The sequence below is a fragment of the Channa argus genome, chromosome 16, assembly GCF_033026475.1.
Source record: "Channa argus isolate prfri chromosome 16, Channa argus male v1.0, whole genome shotgun sequence".
NCBI lineage: Eukaryota > Metazoa > Chordata > Actinopteri > Anabantiformes > Channidae > Channa > Channa argus.
This window is the reverse complement of record NC_090212.1, coordinates 9,451,511-9,472,223: the sequence shown is the minus strand read 5'-3', so window position 1 is coordinate 9,472,223 and position 20,713 is coordinate 9,451,511. Positions and strand designations below refer to the sequence as shown.

At 38.4% G+C, this 20,713-nt stretch overlaps 3 protein-coding genes across 8 annotated transcripts; 1 reads left to right on the top strand and 2 right to left on the bottom strand.

The window, feature by feature from the left end:
- Positions 1–97: 97 nt before the first annotated feature.
- vash1 (vasohibin 1) lies at positions 98–5,496 on the bottom strand. Of its 3 annotated transcripts, none has more exons than XM_067478820.1 (8): positions 5,285–5,496; positions 4,533–4,784; positions 3,974–4,062; positions 3,510–3,566; positions 3,050–3,124; positions 2,394–2,775; positions 1,708–1,817; positions 98–1,518 (listed from the first exon to the last, which is right to left on the bottom strand). In XM_067478820.1, exons 1-8 carry the CDS (start codon positions 5,339–5,341, stop codon positions 1,446–1,448), a joined length of 1,095 nt encoding a protein of 364 aa, XP_067334921.1. In that variant the 5' UTR covers positions 5,342–5,496; the 3' UTR covers positions 98–1,445. The 3 variants fall into 3 exon arrangements, with proteins under 3 accessions (XP_067334921.1, XP_067334918.1, XP_067334920.1); XM_067478817.1 differs by having other exon boundaries at positions 5,268–5,467; XM_067478819.1 differs by lacking the exon at positions 5,285–5,496 and having other exon boundaries at positions 4,533–5,036.
- A 552-nt stretch (positions 5,497–6,048) lies between these two features.
- fcf1 (FCF1 rRNA-processing protein) lies at positions 6,049–8,194 on the bottom strand. The gene is made up of 8 exons (XM_067479937.1): positions 8,066–8,194; positions 7,542–7,606; positions 7,264–7,335; positions 7,029–7,177; positions 6,848–6,920; positions 6,660–6,747; positions 6,386–6,480; positions 6,049–6,297 (listed from the first exon to the last, which is right to left on the bottom strand). The coding sequence occupies exons 1-8, from the start codon at positions 8,066–8,068 to the stop codon at positions 6,249–6,251; spliced, it is 594 nt and encodes a 197-aa protein (XP_067336038.1). The 5' UTR covers positions 8,069–8,194; the 3' UTR covers positions 6,049–6,248.
- Positions 8,185–19,974, top strand: arel1 (apoptosis resistant E3 ubiquitin protein ligase 1). Of its 4 annotated transcripts, none has more exons than XM_067479935.1 (22): positions 8,185–8,224; positions 9,045–9,272; positions 10,073–10,241; positions 11,501–11,721; positions 12,460–12,531; positions 12,756–12,982; positions 13,117–13,354; positions 13,481–13,650; positions 13,795–13,975; positions 14,107–14,351; positions 14,455–14,532; positions 14,624–14,765; positions 14,867–14,988; positions 15,118–15,193; positions 15,282–15,391; positions 15,486–15,665; positions 15,979–16,104; positions 16,477–16,606; positions 16,767–16,825; positions 16,924–17,013; positions 17,102–17,277; positions 17,864–19,974. In XM_067479935.1, exons 2-22 carry the CDS (start codon positions 9,125–9,127, stop codon positions 17,964–17,966), a joined length of 3,063 nt encoding a protein of 1,020 aa, XP_067336036.1. In that variant the 5' UTR covers positions 8,185–8,224; positions 9,045–9,124; the 3' UTR covers positions 17,967–19,974. The 4 variants fall into 4 exon arrangements, with proteins under 4 accessions (XP_067336036.1, XP_067336034.1, XP_067336035.1 ...); XM_067479933.1 differs by having other exon boundaries at positions 8,214–8,952; XM_067479934.1 differs by having other exon boundaries at positions 8,214–8,952; positions 9,027–9,272.
- The last annotated feature ends 739 nt before the right edge of the window (positions 19,975–20,713 follow it).

Sequence of the window (20,713 nt, the reverse complement as noted above, 5' to 3'; positions counted from 1 at the left end):
CTACTGCAGTGGTTGAAAGAAACCTGGTGCCATTACCTGCATGACATTGAACAACTAGTAAAATCTACTGATGACCCACAGAAAAGGAGCAAAGTAATTCAATATAGAAGTTTTTTTTAATTGTTATAACCACAAAACCGTGTAAGAAAACTAAATTGTACTGTCACAATTACAGTGACCCTTTATTGTGATCCTGTAACTCAATGATCTTTTGGTACAAAACAAGTGTGTTACAAAGCACTGAAATGAAAATGAACAATATCTACTGTATACATAAAGTTGTTGACTGTGGCAACATGTTCAAAATGGTGCATGGTAAATATTTAGTGGTCTACTGGTGATCACCAAGACAGAAGGAAGTATAAAATGACAGAATTTCCATAAAAAAAAAATACAAAATGCAGATAAAAGTGCTGTGTACACACTTCTTTACACCTCTGCTTAAATGGAAGTCATTTGCTTGAATACCACTTAAGGGAAGTAAAATATCCGATAAAGTTGCTACAAATGAATGTTAGAAAAAACGTGTATATAAAGCAGTTATACAGTACAAATAAACCTACCTCTTATTACTTGAAATCTCTGTTAAATGCACAAAAGGCCCATCAGCTACTTTGCTAGATAATTATCTTGGTTCATGTGGAAAAAAAAAAAAGAGACTCATCGCTCAACAGATGCCTTCTGTTACTCGGATATACTGTATAATACGTATTAAAGGTACAGTGAAAGTTGAATGCTGAACATGCTAGCATCTGGGTATTAACGGTATTACCCATTTTATTTTTTAGTCATTTGGAAAAGCACACTACACTGCTTTGTTTGGTGAGGCCATGACATGGTTGGATACAAAGCCTACTTTTCTGCTCTTTGAATTGTCATACAAGGCACAAGGGTAGTGGTTTGCAAACTAGTCACTACACAAGCATTTGCTGTCCAGCAGAGCCTAAGTGGATTTAAAATTACATTACACGTATTTGTACACGTACAGTATGACGATACAGATTGCAGACAAGCTTTAAGAACTGTTGTTGAAGAATAACACCACAAAAATCTATGATATGTCAAGTAGCACATTTACACTGAGTGGTAGTCCTACACAGCTTCAGCGAAGTGTCCTATTTCATGTTGTGTACACTTAGCAAAACTCTGCAGTTACTTAAAAATGTTTACAAATCACTGCACTTTTGACCCCTTTATATAATTTGGGGACATTGCCAGCACCGATTATTAAGCACAGTGACTGCTCCAATAAAAACAAACTTTACAATGTAGATATATGGAAGCTGAAAGAGGCATTTGTTCTAAGAGGAAAAGTTGCTGGTTACCTTATTCAACACTGCATTCAGTGAATAGACTAATGTGTAAAAAGAATTAAGCCTAAGAGTAAATCACTGGCCCTATGTAACGTTGTACCTTCAATTTTACAAGCAAACTGAATTTCTTCTTTAGACTCGAATCTGGTATCCATTCATGTCTGCAGATGCTTTTTGTTCCAAAACCTTCTTCTCTCCAGAGGGACTGCAACAAAATTCAATTGTTATTTATGTATGATAGAATCTGTGACTAATTCATGAATTACTTCTCCTTAGATCATGAGACATCTGTAGTCTTAATTATTTTCCAGTGTATAAAAAGTGTTCACATTAGTTAGAGTGCCTTTATTTTTAGCAAAGAACCAAATTATCCAGAGCACGAGATTAATCATACCGTCTTTCAACACGGCTGATCCTGCGTATGGGGCTGCTTGGTCCTCGGAGGGGCGAACCCATGATGTTTCTTCTTTCTTTGGTGGGAGAGGGAGGTGCAGGCTTTCCTATCTGCAAATAAATGCCAGAAAATTCTCCATGGAAATGGAGAGTAATAGAACTGCCAACAGTGTAATCAGAATTTCAATCACTTTCAATCACATGACCGAGTTAAACTGTGCTAATGTTCTCTCCGTTCTAAGTGTCAGTGGCTGGAATCTGTCCACGTCTTTAATGTAATGTACCATATAGGATCAGCTATTGATGAATTGAGCCAGCCATGCATGAAGTGCAGCAGAGCAGAGTGAAGCCATCACATTAGTTTTATTAAACATCAAGGCTGCCTTCAATATGTTATCATGAGAGGTGATGAGAAAGCATCGTTTGAAAGAAACCGCTTCTCCATTAGCAGGTCAACTCAGTGTCACTGTGCAAAAGAAATCTAATAACTAAAGTTAGTCTATAAACTGACTACAAACTACAAACTATATCTGACATTACTGTCTGTAGACCTACAAGAGCCTCAAATACAAAATCTTTTTAAATTTTAATTAAAACCAAAAATCTTTTTATTAGCAGAGTGCTAGAAAGGCAAAAGCCAAACATGCGAAAACATGCCAGGGCACTTTTTTCTACCACTGCATGTACCTTCAGCCTCATGTCTCGAGTGTGTCTGTCTAGCTCCTTCCGCAGTTCCTCCTTGGTCAGCTTGTCCAGGTCTAGTATGGAGTGCTTCCATTCTATCTGCTCCACGCTGTGAGGGTCGTGGGACACGTACTGCCCAATCTTTACCTTGCGCAGGGTGTGCCAGTAGCCCCTGTAGGCTCCGTCAAATTCCTGCACCAAGTCCATCAGTGTTCGGAACTCAAGGCGCTTGAACATGAGGTCCTCTCTCCGGCTCATGCCCAGAGCGCCAAAGCGCCCCCCAATGTGAAGTCCCAGCACAATGTGGTGGAAATGGTTCCCTGAGAACTGAGACTTAAAGCTCAGGGGGAAGCGCTCCACACCTGGCATGTTGTTGGTGAGGTAACTGTACTAAGGGTCAAGGAAATAAAGGTACAATCTATGAGGACATATTTTACATTATAACCACTGGGTTTTACCGTCATTCATTATCTATTTACAGTAGCGTCCATGCATGGATGCACACGTGGGGCGAATATAATTGGCAACAAGACATGAATAAACACATACAACTGCTTACATCTACAGAATACTGTTATAAACCACTTCACGTCATTAAATGTTTATATACTGCTGAAATAAAATTTGTTATGCAACACAATGTGCTTCTATAAAGATACATCCCGAGGATCACTGCCTCCAGACATTTGATTGGCAGAGCCTCCCGCGTCATCTCTTTAGCGATGTCCATCAAACTGTGCAGAGCAAATGAGCAAAGGAGCACCACTTTTTACATACCTCTGTGTTATAAGACACCACTGCTGATTCTGGTACAATTCACACAAACAACTTCTTAGTGATTTCATGCAGTCAAACAAAAACGGTATGCATGAACCAGGGAAATTTAATCTGTTCTACTAAATCTAATAAGGCGAGGTCAGGAAGAGTGTGTTCTGGCCTCTACTGATTGACATTAGCTCCTACTCACAAAGCTCTGGGGTAAACCAGAGCTGTCTGATCCACACATACATATAAGGAATCAGCAGCTCAGGATAACATCCTGTCACATCCTGTGACCGCCGACTTAAACTTCTACTTGTCTAGTACTGATCAGTTTGATTAAAATGAAAGTTTACTTACGCAGTAAGAGGCCGACTCTTCTTGATTTCAAAAAACTGTGTCCCTGTATGATTGTACCTGTAGGATTCTGTTAAGGTCATCCCATAAGAGAGCAATGTGAAACTGGCTTTGGAGAACACTGTGAGGAGAGGAGAGAGTGTAGAGAATTCATAGGCGTAGTATGAATGAATGCTCTGACGGGAAACCAAGCTTTTGCTTAATATAGAACAGTGTCTACACACTAGCCTCCTTTCTAAAGAATGGCCTATATTTATTAAGTGTGCCAAAACAGTGGGTTAACAGGATGAGGAAAAAATAGCAGGTATTACCTTTTTATTTTCTATTACTGTGTATTCTTAGGTCCATCATAGGAGCATCGGGGTAAAATATATTTTGTTTATAAAATTTTTCTCCACATCAAATACCCTTAAGTACATTCTATAATTGTCTATCTAGCCCATTGTACCGACTTGGTCAAAGGATACTGCAATTCCCTGATGTATTTCTGTATGGCTTCTAGATGCTGTGGGACAGGGGTGGTTGGCTGGTATGAAGGCACACTCGGTATTGGAATCTGTGAAACAGAGCATGCAGCTGGAGAATGTAGTCTTGTTTACCCTCTATGCTCTTCTCTATTCAGTTATAACTGGAGGTGTAAGTAACTTTTTTTTATTTAAGGAAATAAAGGATACCATTCTTCTGTGTCTTCATCATTATGATTTCCTGAATAAATAAAGCTTTACTGTCTCTATGCCTAAAGCATCAAAATGTTCTGTGCAGATTGAACAAGTTTACTTTACATCAACTAAAAAATTAAATCAGCAAAAACTCTAATGTAAATACAATGATGTTCTAGTAGATTGAAAGACGTTATGTATTTCTAGCAGTAAATGCATAGTAACACTCTAATACACAGCACATGGGTGTGAGTTGTTTCCCCACATATTAGTTTTACATACATATTGTGAAAAGTACCTGTACTAGTACCTACAGTCAGCTGCAACAGATCAACCTCATATTATTAACCATATACAACAACTTCACCCTGGGCAGGTCAGTGGCACCCCGGATCTCCTTCCCCAAAGCTTCACCATTGGCATGGATTCGAGCCACATGGCGCCACATCCTCTCCCAAGTCTCGTCATCCACCGGGAAGCCTCCTCTGTTGATGTAGAAAGGCACCCCTCCATCCCTCAACTCTTCATCACCTTCATCCTCCTGCTCCTCATCTCTCTCCTCCACTGAGTTAACAGTGGCCTTCAGCATCCCTCCTCCACTAGGAAGCCAAACACAGTCCTGGCACAGAAAAATCCTGTCTGATTGGACCCCTTCACTGCTTAATCTGCTTGCACTTTTAAGTAGGTTACCACAACAGATGGCCAACTCATGACATCCAGCAGGCCTGGCCACCAAGGTCTCAAAAAAGAAGTCAATGCAATACTGTCTTAAAGGTAAATATTTGAAGGAAGTGAGTATGAAATAGTGGGCAGCAGCAGTTAATAAGCAAATTACAAAAAATAAAAAAATAAATAAAATCCTTTTTAACAAGAATAGTGCATGTAGTTAAAATTCAGCCATGCAGGCCATTAAATAATCAATTCATGTGTACAAATAAATTAAGAAACCAGGGTGATTCTAACCATAAGATATGAATACGATATCGGGAACTTCCATCAGCAAGCAAACACAAGCTCGCCAATGTAACACTACCAGTCTTATAAGAGCACTGACTGTGCAGACAACAAAGTAACGTTTTTACAAAGGACTTAATGCCAATACCGTTAGAGGTCATTCACGCCACAGATTTCCAGTAAACCACTGCTCCTGCACAATCCCAACACGACACTGCTCATACGAGAGCTTCATGTCCGTTTCACCAAATGATATCCTCCCAATGCACCCGGTTCATTGTTCATACAGATGCTCTTCTTGGCTTCGGTGACTGCGGGTTGGATTCACGTCCGCCGAGCCGCTCAGACACTCCCAGACCTCTGTGTGCTGCGCATGCGCCGTGCTTGGTGGGTGATATCGGCGATAAACGCTGCGTTCAGGTTCTCTTCGGTTGGTGTCATCAGATACACTTGTCAACTTGTATATTTGAAGTACCAAAATGCACAAATGGGTATTTGTTTCAGTTGACAAATCCCACTCGTTTAGCTCTTTAGTCGAAAAATGAAGGAAACTCGATATATTAAATAAGTCTTAAATAAAATAATAAAATAAAATAGGATTGTATAATAAAAAAGGATGACTTGCAATCTGTTTGAATACAAGGTATTGCTAGAGTGATAAAGTTATTGTTTTATAACATCGTTAGGAACACATCTTTAGCTCTAGCCCAGCTTTCTATTATAAAATTCAATTATCTGCTAAAACAAACTCAGTACTAAAGACCTGAGAATTTAAGACCTTTCCTGGGCTTCTCAAAGGTGTAATTTATGATAGTAAATTTGCTTTAGGTTATTTTGCTGAATAAATACAGTACATTTGCTCAGACTATAAAGCAAACATACCTTTACAGATGTGAGGTATTTGAAAAAATTGGAAAGTGAGGACAACATGCACTGCAATTAATTTATTAGTGAAACAAAATGTTTTGTAGGAAAACAAAACTTTGATCTATCTAAACAAAAATTACTAAATAGCACATCCCATCCCTTCCCAATTAAACTTCAAAAAACAATGATTGATATACATAAAAAGATAATATTTAACAGCAAACTTTAGTTTATTTACAGATTCAGCTTAGTTTGAGCAATACTAAAATCTTGGTGCACCATAGTCATCTGGCATCCGTTCAATATTGTACCTGTATGAAAACAAAGTACATAAATGCTCTTGTTTTTGATGTAGCCACAGCATTTTTAACATTTTAACACAATTTTGAATAGTCTTACCTATGGTTTGAGATATACATGATGGGTACTCCAGGGATCTTCCTGACCCTTCTCTTTAGATCTCTGTCCACTGTAGCCAGTATGTAACACTTGTGCTATGGAAATATATATGTGTAATTAATATCCATACTTTGTTGCCAAAATGGTGACACTAATGGTGTCAAGCTGTTTTGTTGCTGTTACTTTGCACACAGACAGGCACTCTGTTACTTATATATATATATATATATTTTTGATGTACTTAGGCCTACAACTGTATATTTAAATGTATTACCTGTGTTACCCTTTGAACTAAACAGTCATCAGCATATGTTCCCTTGTGTGTGCACGGCAGGCGCTCAAACCTTGGATCCTTAGCTATCCTGCAAAAACAAAGAAGCAAACATTGTTACAGTAAAAAAATTTTAAATTGATCAAATAAAAGGATGTCTCCTTTGGTATTTTAGCTCCACCATCTTGTACCTGAGTGCAACTCTGTACTTCATTCCTAGTTTTTCAATCTCAGCCATCACACAGTCTGTGATGTATGGGATACCTAGATTAAATGAAAACCATGAAATGATTGTGTTATTATTAAACTACAACACAATAAATCAAAATATAATACAATTTTAAAAAAAAATATAGCTGGCAATATACTCACATTTTGCATAAAGGCAATCCATCATAGACTGAACAATGTCCAGCTTGGCCTTGATTGAGAAGTTGATAAAATTGGTGTCAACTAGAATGTGGTATGGTGGACCAAGCTGAGTATTGTACTGGAAGAAAAGGCATGATGGGTACTTAGTCCTGCACACAAAAAGTGAAAGAAAACAAGTTCATGAGCAATCAACTCCTATTTAAGATCCGACTTGAGTTTTGCAAGGTCAACTTACACCTCTCTCTCCTTAAGCTGGGAGGGATCTTTCTTCTTTTTCTCTTTTGCTTTAGCACGATCTTTCTCTTTTCTACCAAACAAACAAGGAGTTACAAGACTTGTACACAACTTACCCAAAACAGATGTAATCCTTATTGCTAATTTTAATTGTTCTGTTAAAATAAATGTGTTAGATGGGCTAATACAATTATTGGTAGTAAAGGAGATGATTAAACAAGCAGTATCTTTGGCTAGACAAAAAGATAGACTATGAAATAAAAACAAGCCAGAACTCACATTCTTTGATCTTTCAGACTGATCATTCTTTTCATTGCAGCAAACTTTTTGGTTTTCTGCTTCACCTACATTAATAATAAAATAAAACACATGTTGCTTTAAGCATAAAGATCAGAATGAACAGTACCAACTATACTGATTGGTATTAGGAGAAGAAAGTTTGTAATCGTGATAATGGATGGCTTGAGGCAGAGACCAATACAATGTTGTCACAAGCTCTTTATGGTCAAGATATCAACTAATGTAACTGTTACATCACAGCTTGAAACATAGATAAGATGGTTACAAAGGTTGACTTTAATAAGATCATGTTTCACTATGAAAAAATACCTATACTGAAAATGTACTAGCCGACCCAGCGTAAAGCAAGTTTCCCTGTGTGTAGCTTAGCGCTAGGCTAGCCATCCTAGCTCAGGGTTGTGCTTGTCAAAAAGCCTCGTCTAATAACACAAACAATATAATATAATAAACAATACCCATCAAGACGACCGTTTTGTAACCGCCACACAGTTTACGATACGTACCATGCTGATAATGTGAGACAAATCTCATAAGCTGAGCAAAACTTGCTGCCACTCTCCTCGTGTGTCGACGCGATTACTGATGACGCGCTTAAAAAAAAAAAAAAATCGCCTCTTTTCTGCGCATTTTCCGGTTGCTATGTTAATACCCAGCAGACGAAGGTAGAACCAGTGTTTATAGCACAGATTAAGAACGTTTTTACATGTGCAGTTTTGCTTTGTGTAATAGTGCTGTTACAAATGTTGTCCCGTGAACGTGTTCTGATGTGCATCTCCATAGGCTGGCGACGAGCTTTCTCCAGTTACGCTCGCATTGTTGGCTAACTTGGCTAGCTGTTGTCATTGTTGTGCTGTCGTTAATGCTACTGTAGCGGTTTGTCAGGGCAAGGCTAACAGTGGTTACCGTTAGCTTGTAGCTTTAGCCAGCGCTCCAGGTGTAACTACACTAGCATGAATTGATGATATTGCAGTTAGCCTGTCTCTCCCGGCGTTTGCTGTTTTTTCAAACGTCTTTCAAGCAGCTGTTGGCCGAACTTGCTAAAACTGTTTGGACAGATCGTGTAGCTGAACTGTGTGGTTGTTTTTGACAGAAGACATTTGGAAATATTTTGAATCTTCAGCCAGCACGTTTAGACAGCTGATCATAATCAGTACCACCGTTATCTAGACTGTTGTCATTAAATGGGATTTAAAGTGTAATTACCTTGTAATTACCTGGTAATTGTGACTGCGATAGTTTGTGCTTGTCAGTATAGCTTGGTGAGAGGTTTGTGACAATTTTAGCCAAGTTGTTCATGCATATTTAAGTGGATAGCATGTAATGTAATCTTTCATCAGAGAAAAACTAACCGAGATTACACTTAAATATTCATGCTTTTCTGGAATAGCAGGTAACAATTGAAGCTCCTGGGTCCTGGAATATGTATGACAATTCTTTTGGTCTTCTTCCATCAATCTCAAGTAGCTTTGCCTTCCTTTGTAGGAAACGTGTCTAGCTTTCAGTGTGTCGCAACTTTTATTTAGCGTGCGGAAGGGTCTGAGTGAAGGCTGAAAGATGGTCTGATGGACCGCCGCTTCTTCTTGACCTTCCTCTTCTGCTCAGTATCGTGGATCTTCTTCTGGGAAGTGCACTGGAAGAAAGGCAAAGAAAGTCAAATTGAGGAATGGCTCCAAGCACATAGCCTCTCTCAGTACAGACACTTATTTGAAGGTAAGTGGTTTTTATTTGAGATTTACAATACATGACATAAGTTTGGTTGATGGTCCATCTTACACATTAGGAAGTAAGCATATTCATCTTTACTGATATGCACTTGAAAATTTGTTTTTGCTTAAAATTAAAAATGTTCTATTAAGGATGCTTTCTGTAGCCGCAGACCTACACAGCACCTACTTAATTTTCTGTAGAAACACCAGGCATAGGCATAACATTTAACTGGACTTGAGCTATTTTAAATGCAAAATCATTGTTTTGTTTATTTGCCGTGTGCAATATTAGGTTTTGGAGTAATTCATATTCAGGCCTTTATAGATTATTATTAATCCCAAAGGGAAATTCTTGTCTTGCGGTAGCCTTTAAACAGAATACAGAACAAGCAATCATACAGGACATAAGCTACATAGGGAATAGTTCACTTAAAGGCAAATAATATTACACACAAGTTAGACACATTAGTGGAAGTCAGGTGCACACACCGAAGCTGTAAGTCTGTCAACCTTGTCTGTGAGTGCAGAGAAACTATATCTAGGGGTAGGATTGCATTGTATTGTATGAGTGAATAATGTGAAACCTAATATGAACATACGTTTTAAAAAAAAAAGTTGTGAGGATTTGGTCCCGTTACAAGATAAATATGAGGTGCAAGCTGGCATTAATGGTTCACCTTAGTACTTATTACAGTAGTCTTGTTGTAGTTTGAATTCTGTAGCCTATGTTGTGGCATTACCCGTGCTGAGTTAAGGGTGAATATTTGCATGGGGATTTTTATGTATTGTTCATGTGCTGTCCAGATGTGCAGACACTGGAGGAACTGAGTCTGAGTGTACTGAGTCGTTTGGAAGAGGTGGGGAAGGAACAGGAGTGTCGGAGGGAAATTGCAGAGGCCCACATCCAGCTGCTTCGAGACTTTGCCTTCCAGGAGTGGCTATACTCCCAGAACCTGGAGCACTATTACCATATGTAAGCAATGAAAGGTCTTTGTTTTATTTCTTAGAAACTTTCTTTTTGCTTAAAATATTTCTTGTTGGCATGTCATAAAGAGATGTTTTCTGGCATAGTTTGCATTTTTTAATGTTATGAAAGGTTTTGTAGTTATGGTCATGCTTCATTTTAGCAAACAAATGCCGTTTGTTTATTTATGTCCACTTGAGGGCAGCCTCTTCATTCATGGTTAGCCAAGTTTGCTGACACGGAGATGTGAAAGCTGCAATGTTTCAGATGGTCACTGCAGTAAAAAAGTAACCTTTAGAGACTGTTAGTATGAGCCCCTGCAGCAATGCAGATGTTTGTGTGTGTACTGGATGCTGGGTATTGATGTTATAGAACCAGCAATGCTTTATCAAAATCTTGCTTGTTTTGTCCAGCCCTGTTTGAGAAAGTCAGTTGTAATGTTTCTAAGGTCAACTGTGCTTAAAAAACACATAATACTACCTTTTAAGTAAAACAGTCTAACCTTTTGACATTAGTGCATATTTCAGAAGGTCATGATTGCCAATAGTATCTTTCCTAACATTGCTGATTCAGTGGACTTTAGCTCATTTGAGCAATAAAGATCTAGAGTTCAATGACTAACTGTAAAAACAGAAGACGATCTTTGCAATAATGTGTTGGCTAAATAAGGAAGTTAATGTTGCATAATAACTTAAGCCTCTTCCTTTTCAGACATTGTTTAATTCCAAGTGGAATGATTAAATTGTACAATTATATTCTTAAATATGTTCCAGTTTTATTTTGACTATCACCATTATATTATATGTGGACTGGACTGTGGACTGGACAGAACAACACATTCCCAATTTAAATTGCATTCGATAGAAAAGGCTACTTTATATATTGCCATAATTATTGAAATAATGTTCTAATGTAATGTGCTAATATAATTGGCCATGATAATCGCAATAAAAGATTGCAACCCTATGTCCTAGTTGTTAACAAGGATGTTTTGATAGTGCTTTGTACAATAGAAAATGTGTTTTGAGGTGGTTTTAATGGTTACAGCAACTTATATGTAAAGGGTTTCCCTCTGCGGACATTTAGCTGTGATGGAGACTTGATGTGAGCAGAAGCAACAAGCAACACCGCCTCACTAAAGAGTTTAGCAGATAAGATCAAGTTCCTCTCGTGGAGACTTTCACAAATGCTAGTGTTTGTAGAAGAGTATGTTGTGTTCAGATAAGTCAGCAATTTCTTATACTGACCCTTTTTGTTTTCCACTGCAGACTGAAGACCTTAGGTTGTATGAATCTGGATGATCTTTCTCAGTTCGACAGTCAGCTGCACCTGTCTCTAGCCGTTCGGGGCTACTACTACGAAGATTACATAAAGTTGTCTACAGGAATCAAGATCCTCCAGACCTCCAGGGGCAGTCGTGACCAGGACTACGAGATCCGGCTGGTGCACAGCCTTGCTGATAGGCGTCTGAATGAGAAGTGGTCGATCGGTAAACCTGCTCATTTTCCGATGCAGAATGTTTTTGTTTGGCCTGCTTTCCACAGCTGCAGACTGTCAAGAGGCACCTAGATATAATATGTAAACATGAGAGCATTTGTACTGTGGCTGAGTATTAACATGGTTTACAGATCATTTAATTGTAGCTTAAATTTTGTAATAGAGTTTCAGTCTTGCGTCATCTCTTTGTGCATCTCTACATCGATTTGTTTTGCTGTCTTTGTCCCATAAAATAGAAAAGTTAATATCAGGCAGTTTCAATATCAGGTTGTCGTTGCTTCATTTGACAGAAACCATGCAATGTATGGTGGTGCTTGTGCCTAGTTTGGATATATGCTTTCATAAATCCATATATTTTAGAGCTACAGTATCTAAGTTTGTCCTCAAAGTTTTAGTTGACTTGTGTGGATAGGGTTCAGTGCAGTGCAAAGAGACCACCCTCTTATGTTTTTGAGTGAGCTAACCTGTCTAAACAGTCAAATGAGAATAATTATTTCTGCTTCACTGTCATGTTGTGTAGTAAAGTAGCAAAGCGTAGCAGAATGTGGCAAAGCAGGTAGGAGGAACAGACTGGATAGAGTCTCGGGTTATTGCTAGCTTGATTCTTAAAAGTTGCATATTGTAGCTTTAAAAAAAAAGTACAACCATCAAAATGCACACTCAATGTGCAAAGTGTATATTGTCTTCATTTTAAGTATTCATTGTTTAAAATGTCCAATTGTCTTTTCAGCGGGAGCTCTCATTTTTGGCTGTACTGTGGCGCTGTGCTTCTTGATAAGGGACCTCATGTTTTACGTGATTGGTGAGTCGAGTGCTGTTTGTGTTGGGTCACTGACATTGTGTCTTATTGTTACTTTTCCTGCAGGCATATGCTTTAACCGTGGCATTGTACCACTGTTTTGACAATTTTGTTTCTGTGTTTTATAGCCCAAGGACTTCATATGCATTTTTAAAGAAGAGTAGCATGTATTTATTGAAACATTTTCCAACAACTTGTTTTGTATACTTCTTTCCTTCCTGTGGCAGGTGGAATTACTGTTTCCATCATAGCGTTTGTTTTTACTATCAAGTTCCTCTGTGAGCTTGCAGCGCGAGTGGTCAGCTTCCTGCAGAATGAGGATCCAGGGCGACGTGGTGACCGCAGCATCTACGACTATGTCCGGGGTAACTACTTGGACCCACGCTCCTGCAAGGTGTCATGGGACTGGAAGGAACCGCAGGAAGTAGGGCAGACTATGAGCTTTCAAGTCCAGGTGATAACTAATTCCTGTACTGACTCTCTTTAGAAAAGGCCTAAACATGTAGATGTGTGTCAATATCTGGGTAAATTGGTTTGTGTGTTCTTTGTATTAAATTATACTTGTATATATTTTTTATCTCCTGTCAGCTCTTCTACAAGAATGGTCAGCCTTTCCCAGCCCATCGCCCTGTGGGACTGAGGGTCAATATCACCCACATTGAATTGGCTCTGGACATCCCTGTTACACAGGAAGTTCTGCAAGAGCCAGAGTCCAATGTAGTCAAAGTAGCCTTCACAGTGCGCAAGGCTGGACGTTATGAGGTTGCTGTTAAGCTGGGTGGCCTCAATGTAGCCTATAGCCCTTATTACAAGATATTCCAGCCAGGTATTAGTAATGTATATGTTTTAGATCCAACTCATATTTTCCTATTTGTAGTAATTGATTTGACAAGTTTTTTTTGCTGATAAAATTTATTTATGTTCTTTTGTTCACTTATTTTGTTCACTTCAGGTACAGTCATCCCATCCAAAACCAAGATAGCCTACCATTTCTCCACCCTGGTGCTAACAAATGGCCAGCAGCACACTTTGCAGATTGAGCCCAGGGATGAATATGGAAATCCCACCAGTAACTCCACATCTCTCACGGATGAAGCCAACTACTGTGTCCATGTGCACTCTGTAAGGGAGAGTGCCCGCCCCCCAACCTGCCTTTAGTTTTACCCCTATTTTCAGTCTCCAGCTTTATGGTGGAACACATTCATAGCAGTAATAATAACTAATTTCAAAAATTAGGAGCTTATTTTAGTTTTCCTGTTCTTCCAGCTGGGCACAGTGGATGATGAAAGTGTGGAGGAGTACTACAGTAAGTCAGTTACACTAAACAAGCAGCAGTGCCAGGTCCTGCTGAGACTCGTCCTGAGGAAGACAGGCTGTTTTAAAGCCCGCATTTCATACAAGGACCAGCCACTCAGCAATGGGGAATTTGATATTATTGTTCTCAGTGGTGAGCCACCTTTTATTTGATGAACACAAATACACCAGAAATGTAGTACCTTTTGATGCATTTTATATATTTTGCGGATTTCTTTTTTTGTTTATTTGTTTTTTGTTTTGTGCCCTAATTACATATTGCAGAGAATGAGAAGGCCTGTGTGGAGAAGAATGTGTCCACCCCAGGCATAAGTATCTACTTTGAGGCATACCTTTACAGCAGTGGGAACTACAGCAGTTCCTCATGGCAGTTACCAGCCTCCTCTTTGCTGGCTCCCCAGCGGAGGCCCTCCATGGGAGAAGAGGAGGACGAGCATGACTCTCCCGTGGAGGGACAGCCTGAGAAGGTTAAGAAACCAAAAAAGGTCTATTGTTACATATCGCCAAAGGTAAGTGGCCAGCATAGTTTTAGTAAGTAACTCTTCTTTAACCATAAGGTTTTTGAATATTTGAGAATAAGATCACATTAGGTTCAACTTTTCTGTCAAACAGCAACTATCCGTGAAAGAGTTCTACCTGAAAATTATTCCATGGCGCCTTTTCACCTTCCGAGTGTGTCCAGGAACAAAAGTAAGCATAACCGATGTCATAAAAATGCTTGAGAACCAACGTCTTTCATTTGATTTGAGGATCTCACTTTAGTCTATTGTTTTATTTTCAGTTTACCTATTATGGTCCTGACCCAGTCCACAAGTACCTAACTCTAGCGGTGGATGATGGGATACAGCCTCCTGTGGAGCTCAGCTGCAAAGACAGGAACATCATGGCTGCCACTTTCATTCGCTTCCTTCACAAGAACATTGGTTTGTTTCTGTGTATTATTATTATTTTGACAGATTTTTTTATTTAAATGTCTTGTCTTTTGTGGACATCTCTAGAAGTAATCTAATATTATTGTCAACAGGCGGCTCTGAAACGTTCCAAGACAAGGTGAACTTCTTTCAACGTGAACTCAGGCACATCCACTCCAAGAGACCTCGCACCAAGACTTGCCTAAAAATCTCTCGACACGCCATTATGGATTCTGTAAGTGCTGCTTTAACACATAAAAAAATTATTATAATATAAGTACAGAAACAGATATGTAATGATAATAATCATGTGAACCCAGTGATGAAGTGGACTTATTTCTTTTGTCCCTCTTGTGTTGCTCAGTCCCTTAAAGCTACAAGGAACTTCTCAGTGTCAGACTGGAGCAAGAACTTTGAGGTTGTATTTCAGGATGAAGAAGGTAAATGAAACATCTGAATGAGGGAGCTTCATGCTGCATAAATTGTATAACTTGAAATTTTTGGTTAAACTATATTATTTCTTTGCAGCTCTGGACTGGGGAGGACCTCGCAGGGAGTGGTTTGAGCTGATTTGTAAGACCCTGTTTGACACCTCCAACCAGCTGTTCACCCGTTTCAGCGACAACAGTCAGGGGCTTGTGAGTTACTGGCTTTAACTACTTATGGATGTTTTGTGGCATCTTAAATTACATACAGTTTCAATATAAGAGAACATTCATCTCCATTTTTCAGGTGCACCCAAATGCTGATCGGCCACAGAACCTGCGTCTAAAAATGTACGAGTTTGCAGGACGTGTCGTAGGGAAGTGCCTGTATGAATCTGCACTGGGTGGGGCATACAAACAGCTGGTCCGAGCCCGCTTTACTCGTTCCTTCTTAGCACAGATCATTGGTCTTAGGATGAACTATAAGGTATGGGACGCAGTACATTTCCACATAAAAAATGTTTTGCTCTGAAGTTGAAAGGTCAGGTTTTCATTGTTTACCTTCTTGTGTCAACTGATGTCATGATTTTAACATTCCCAACCACACCAACAAACCTAATTTCTTTCTTGGCATTAATTATTGCATAAAGAACAAGCCGATGTCTTCTGCTGTTTATCCAACTTCCTAAGTTTTGAAAGCCGAGGACTAAACCTGACCCAATGACGTTTTTATCCTTGCACATAGAAGATGAAATGCCATGTTTATTTAAAAATGTAATTGTTTTATTTTCCACACGCAGTACTTTGAGACAGATGACCAGGAGTTCTACAAAACTAAAGTCTGCTTCATCCTAAACAATGACGTGAGTGAGATGGACCTGGTGTTTGCCGAGGAGAAGTATAGCAAGTCAGGACAGCTGGAGAAGGTAAGGCAACACTTTATAAAGGAACCTCCCCTTTTTTCTGATGTAATTCCACAAATGATAGGAGCAATAAACCAAACAAAAGAAATCATATTGTTTGTTTGGCAAACATGTCCTTTCTCTTAAAAAGAGGGTGTGATGACTTTATATAATGGTGGATGAGATGAGTTTGGCGTCCTTTGCCATTTTTAAACTTTGATGCTCAGTTTTACAGTTCTGTTTTACAATTCTACAGAGAACTAGATGTATAATGATTACAGTCATATTTGTGTAGAAATTTCAAAGGGTCCACAAACCTTCAATCAGCACTAAATGTCTCTTGTTGTTTTCCTGTTTTATATTTTTTGACTGATATTTCTATCATGCCACATTCAGGTGGTGGAGCTGATATCAGGCGGTGCTCAGATTGCAGTTACCAATGAAAACAAGGTGCATTATCTCAACCTGTTGGCCCAATACAGGCTGGCCAGCCAGGTGAGGGATGAGGTGGAACACTTCCTGAAAGGTGAGGGTACAAGCACAGCTGCAGCCTACAGTTTTATGTATTTATTTTTGCCAATTCCTCATATTTACTTTATTTTATATATGTGTATGTATGTATGTATTTAGTTATTTATTTGCCAACTCCTTCAGTAACATGCCTGTAATTTCCTGATTAATTGCAGGTTTGAATGAACTGGTTCCAGAAAACCTGCTAGCCATATTTGATGAAAATGAGTTGGAGGTATGTGTATTGTTATAATAAAAACCCTATTGATCTTGACAACACTACTGGGTCATGACCATTGGGTAATTGTAATGCTTTTCTTTTAATCTCTTCAGCTGTTGATGTGTGGAACTGGCGACATAAATGTACAGGACTTCAAGGCGCATGCTGTGATTGTTGGTGGAACATGGCACTTCAGAGAAAAAGTATGTTATGGATATTCTATGTGTGGTTTTTCCCAACACCGGGGCAACGTCAGAATACTCTCAGCATGTCGACCTTATGTTTTCACAGGTCATGAAGTGGTTCTGGGCCGTGGTTTCCAGCTTTACGCAGGAGGAGCTCGCCCGTCTGCTACAGTTCACCACTGGCTCCTCTCAGCTTCCTCCTGGGGGATTCAACATTCTTTGTCCCTCTTTCCAAATTATTGCTGCCCCCACACACAGCACCTTGCCCACTGCGCATACCTGGTGAGTAAAAAAAACAGGTAGTTTTTCTACAAACTGTCTGTATGTTAGTGAAAATGTATGTCTTTAAAGACAGTGCACATATACAGTATATTTGTTTAAAACAAAATTTTGGTTTAAGAAATGCAAAGTCGTTTAGGTTTCTAGCAAATGTCCTATTGCTTGACTAATTGTTGCATTTGGGGGGGCTATTTTCAGATGAGGATAAAAACATATTTGGTCAGTATTTAAAGCAGCTTTGTGAATGTGGGATAAACTTATAATAAACTACAGTGTGTGTATTCATGCTGATGGAATAACATGTCACTACAATAGTGTGGCTACTTATATGTTTTTAATAGTTGGACAACAATGGATTACTGTTATATAGAGGTCTATGATATATCACACTAGGAAATACTTAAACTAACATCATTGCTATTTTTGGGTTTCTCATTGTATTTGTTATTAATCATGGAGAATCACCATATTTAATGTTCAGATCTGCGAATGTTTTGATCATTATGTACATTATCTCTAAAAATGATATATGTAATTAGTCGTGATTTAGACACCAGCAATCACATTGTGGTTTTTTTTTTATGTTTAGTTTTAACCAGCTGTGCCTCCCTACATACGACTCCTATGAGGAGCTACACAAAATGCTGAAGTTGGCCATCAGTGAGGGCAGTGAGGGCTTTGGCATGCTCTGACACTCTGTTGTTGCCTCATTGGTTTTACTCAAAATAAGAGGAGACCAGCAGTGCTCACTCCAGTGCACCATCCCTGCATTCATCTGCATTTAATATTTGGGCTTCTTGTCACCCAAACTTTGTATAAATACTCTCTCAGGTTGAGAGTACATCACAGGAACTCCTAGAAGGCTGAACTGAAATAGGGACTTGTTCATATGAACTCTTGTCCTATAGTATGTAAATAAAAAATCTTGCTTTTGTTAAAAAAAAGAAAAGAAAAAAATCAAAAAAAGGGAAACAACAAACTACCAACTACTAGTTTTATTTCTCAGTGGTGAACATTTGATTAGTTTTATATATTTGAAAGAAAAATGATGCTAGTGCAAAGGCCTTGAGCAATACTGTATAAATGCTTCTTTTGCATTTTGCAAACTGAGGAACATTTAAGTGAAACAGCAGCCTACATGTAATGTGGTTGATGCGTGCATCTACCGCACTTTGGCCTTAATCGATCAGGGACTGATGTGTGTATGTAAATATATAATATCACTCTTTCATTTCAATATTGTTGTACATACTAGCATGTATACATAAGTTTTCATCTTGTTTTTCATTTCACTTTTAAGAAGAAGGGATTTCTTAATTGTTGCACATTTAACGGGTGAGACTTTGTATAAGTTCTATAACTTTTTTTTAATAGAGATGAATGGGTTTTAAAAGAAGCCAATTAATTTTTCATTTCTATTTATATATGTTTTTAACTTATTGTTTCTTTAAAAAGTTACTTGTGTTGACCCCATACTGTTGAAACTGTCTGGAGTGTTAAATGTTTTGTATTGTTTTATAACTTGCCTTATTCATGCCCTTTGCCTCTGATTGCATTTAGGTAGGTGCAGAGGTGAGAGACTTAAGTCACCAATAAGAAGTAATGTTTCCAATATTTTATACAAAGGCCACCGTGGATGTGAGTGCTGGTTGGATGGTTGGGAGAGCCCATATATAGCAAACATTTAGTTGTATGTGCTGTATTGATTTTTCTTTCTCATACACAGCCTTTTATGGGTTTACCTCAGAAATTCCTATGCCACCTATGCATCCTTTGACACAGGTGTATGTGTTCATGCACACACTTTGCTCATACTTGCCTCCTTCCAACTTTGACTGTACAATGTTTAGCCATATTATTCTACATCCTCAATAAACTAAGGTGTAATCTTTGGAGGCTTTGACCTCCATTTTCCATTTTCATTATCACAAACCTTTTTTTTTTTTTTTTTTTTTTTTTTTGCTGTTAGGGTTCTCAATATAATGAACCAACAATTGTGTTCTTGGTTTAGTTTTTTTCTGTACTTTTGTGTAGACGTTACTTGGCTTTTTGAGATTACATGCTCATTAGCCATTTTCTAATAGAGCTTTTAGGATCTGTGTTTTAACTGAATGTTAGAGATTGCCGTGCCCCGAACGTTAGAGATTTCGCATTAATTGCTGCACATTGATCCCGCACAGTGTGATTTGATGACCAGGCATTTCACGTTTCACAGTGTTTCACAGGTTTATAAGAAGGTTTTTCCATTTCTGTTTGGGTTGTGCAATGTTGGCCTGATGTACCAAGGATAACTGATAAAATGTTATAAGTGCACGAGAAAATGTTCCATTATGGGTGTATTTTAAGCATCAATACCAATGTCGGATATAGATCTGAAGTAAAGCATTTCATATGTAAGTTTAAGCTCCAGTAGATGACCTCCATTATAAACAAATATGTATTTGTCTTGTCCTGTACTTTTATGTTCTTCTGTAATGGTTTGCATTTCATGAGCATCTCCGACCCTGTTTTACATTAGTATGGTTTCTGGGTTCAGTGGCCTGACTGTGATTTTTAACAATGTAGATATTGTGAAATATTTGCATCTGAATTTGAAGCTGGGTTGCTTTTTCTTTTTATAATAGAAAGCCTCTGCTGATGAATGTTTTCTGCACTGCAGATCTTTTGTTTATGGAATAAAAATGATGGACTAAATTCTGATCATTGTATCTCACTTTTGTTTATATTTTAGATTGTAGTTATGCTGTGTGGCACAAAATGATTATGCACCATTCCAAACCTACATTCCAGATTTGGAGATGGCTTGTGGTGCTGATGTCTGATACTATTATTTTGTTCCTTACTTTACTTGAGATATAAAGAAGAAAATCTAAAAGAATTTATTATGTGTAATACTGTAGTTCTAGTACTACTGTCTTTTTAACAATCTGAACAAAAGCAGGCCTCATATTTGGCATGAAAGTGTTGTTTGTGTTGTTAACAGCTCATGTAGATTAAATCCAGTTCCTTACTTACAGGAAAGAGGGATCACCTCAAATGATTTCTGAGAAGTACTTAGATTTATTCATACTTGTTGGCAACATTAAAATGTGTTTTATAATTACGAATACATAAAACATTGAACTGTCATATGTAGGTTTATTTCAGGTTTAGAATTTGTGTTTCAGACACAAGGGGGCAGTGGTTATCCACATGATTAGAAGAGCCATCCTTTTCCTGCTGTCATCCCTTGGGACAGCTTAGCAGCAACAAGTGATGAGGGGCTTTCCTGTCTTCAGCTAACTTTACACTTTGTATACTTCAACACATAGAGAAGGCCAGATTGATTCCCCTTGTATTACAGGCATTTCTCAATTTCAGCATGCATACAGTACATACCTCAAGAACACATGAAAATAAAGTTCATTCAAACTGGCTGGTTTCACATCATCCAAAGGTA

Coding starts and splice junctions, on each gene's coding strand:
- vash1 (XM_067478820.1), bottom strand. CDS start 5,341: ATGAGCAGTGTCGTGTTGGGATTGTGCAGGAGCAGTGGTTTACTGGAA. Junction 3,567..3,973: donor AAATACATCAGGGAATTGCA/GTATCCTTTGAC, acceptor AGAATCCTACAG/GTACAATCATACAGGGACAC. Junction 1,818..2,393: donor CTCGAGACATGAGGCTGAAG/GTACATGCAGTG, acceptor ATTTATTTGCAG/ATAGGAAAGCCTGCACCTCC.
- fcf1 (XM_067479937.1), bottom strand. Junction 6,748..6,847: donor AAGTACAGAGTTGCACTCAG/GTACAAGATGGT, acceptor TTGTTTTTGCAG/GATAGCTAAGGATCCAAGGT. Junction 6,481..6,659: donor TAGTTCAAAGGGTAACACAG/GTAATACATTTA, acceptor ATATTTCCATAG/CACAAGTGTTACATACTGGC.
- arel1 (XM_067479935.1), top strand. CDS start 9,125: ATGGACCGCCGCTTCTTCTTGACCTTCCTCTTCTGCTCAGTATCGTGG. Junction 11,722..12,459: donor GAATGAGAAGTGGTCGATCG/GTAAACCTGCTC, acceptor TTGTCTTTTCAG/CGGGAGCTCTCATTTTTGGC. Junction 13,355..13,480: donor TTACAAGATATTCCAGCCAG/GTATTAGTAATG, acceptor TGTTCACTTCAG/GTACAGTCATCCCATCCAAA.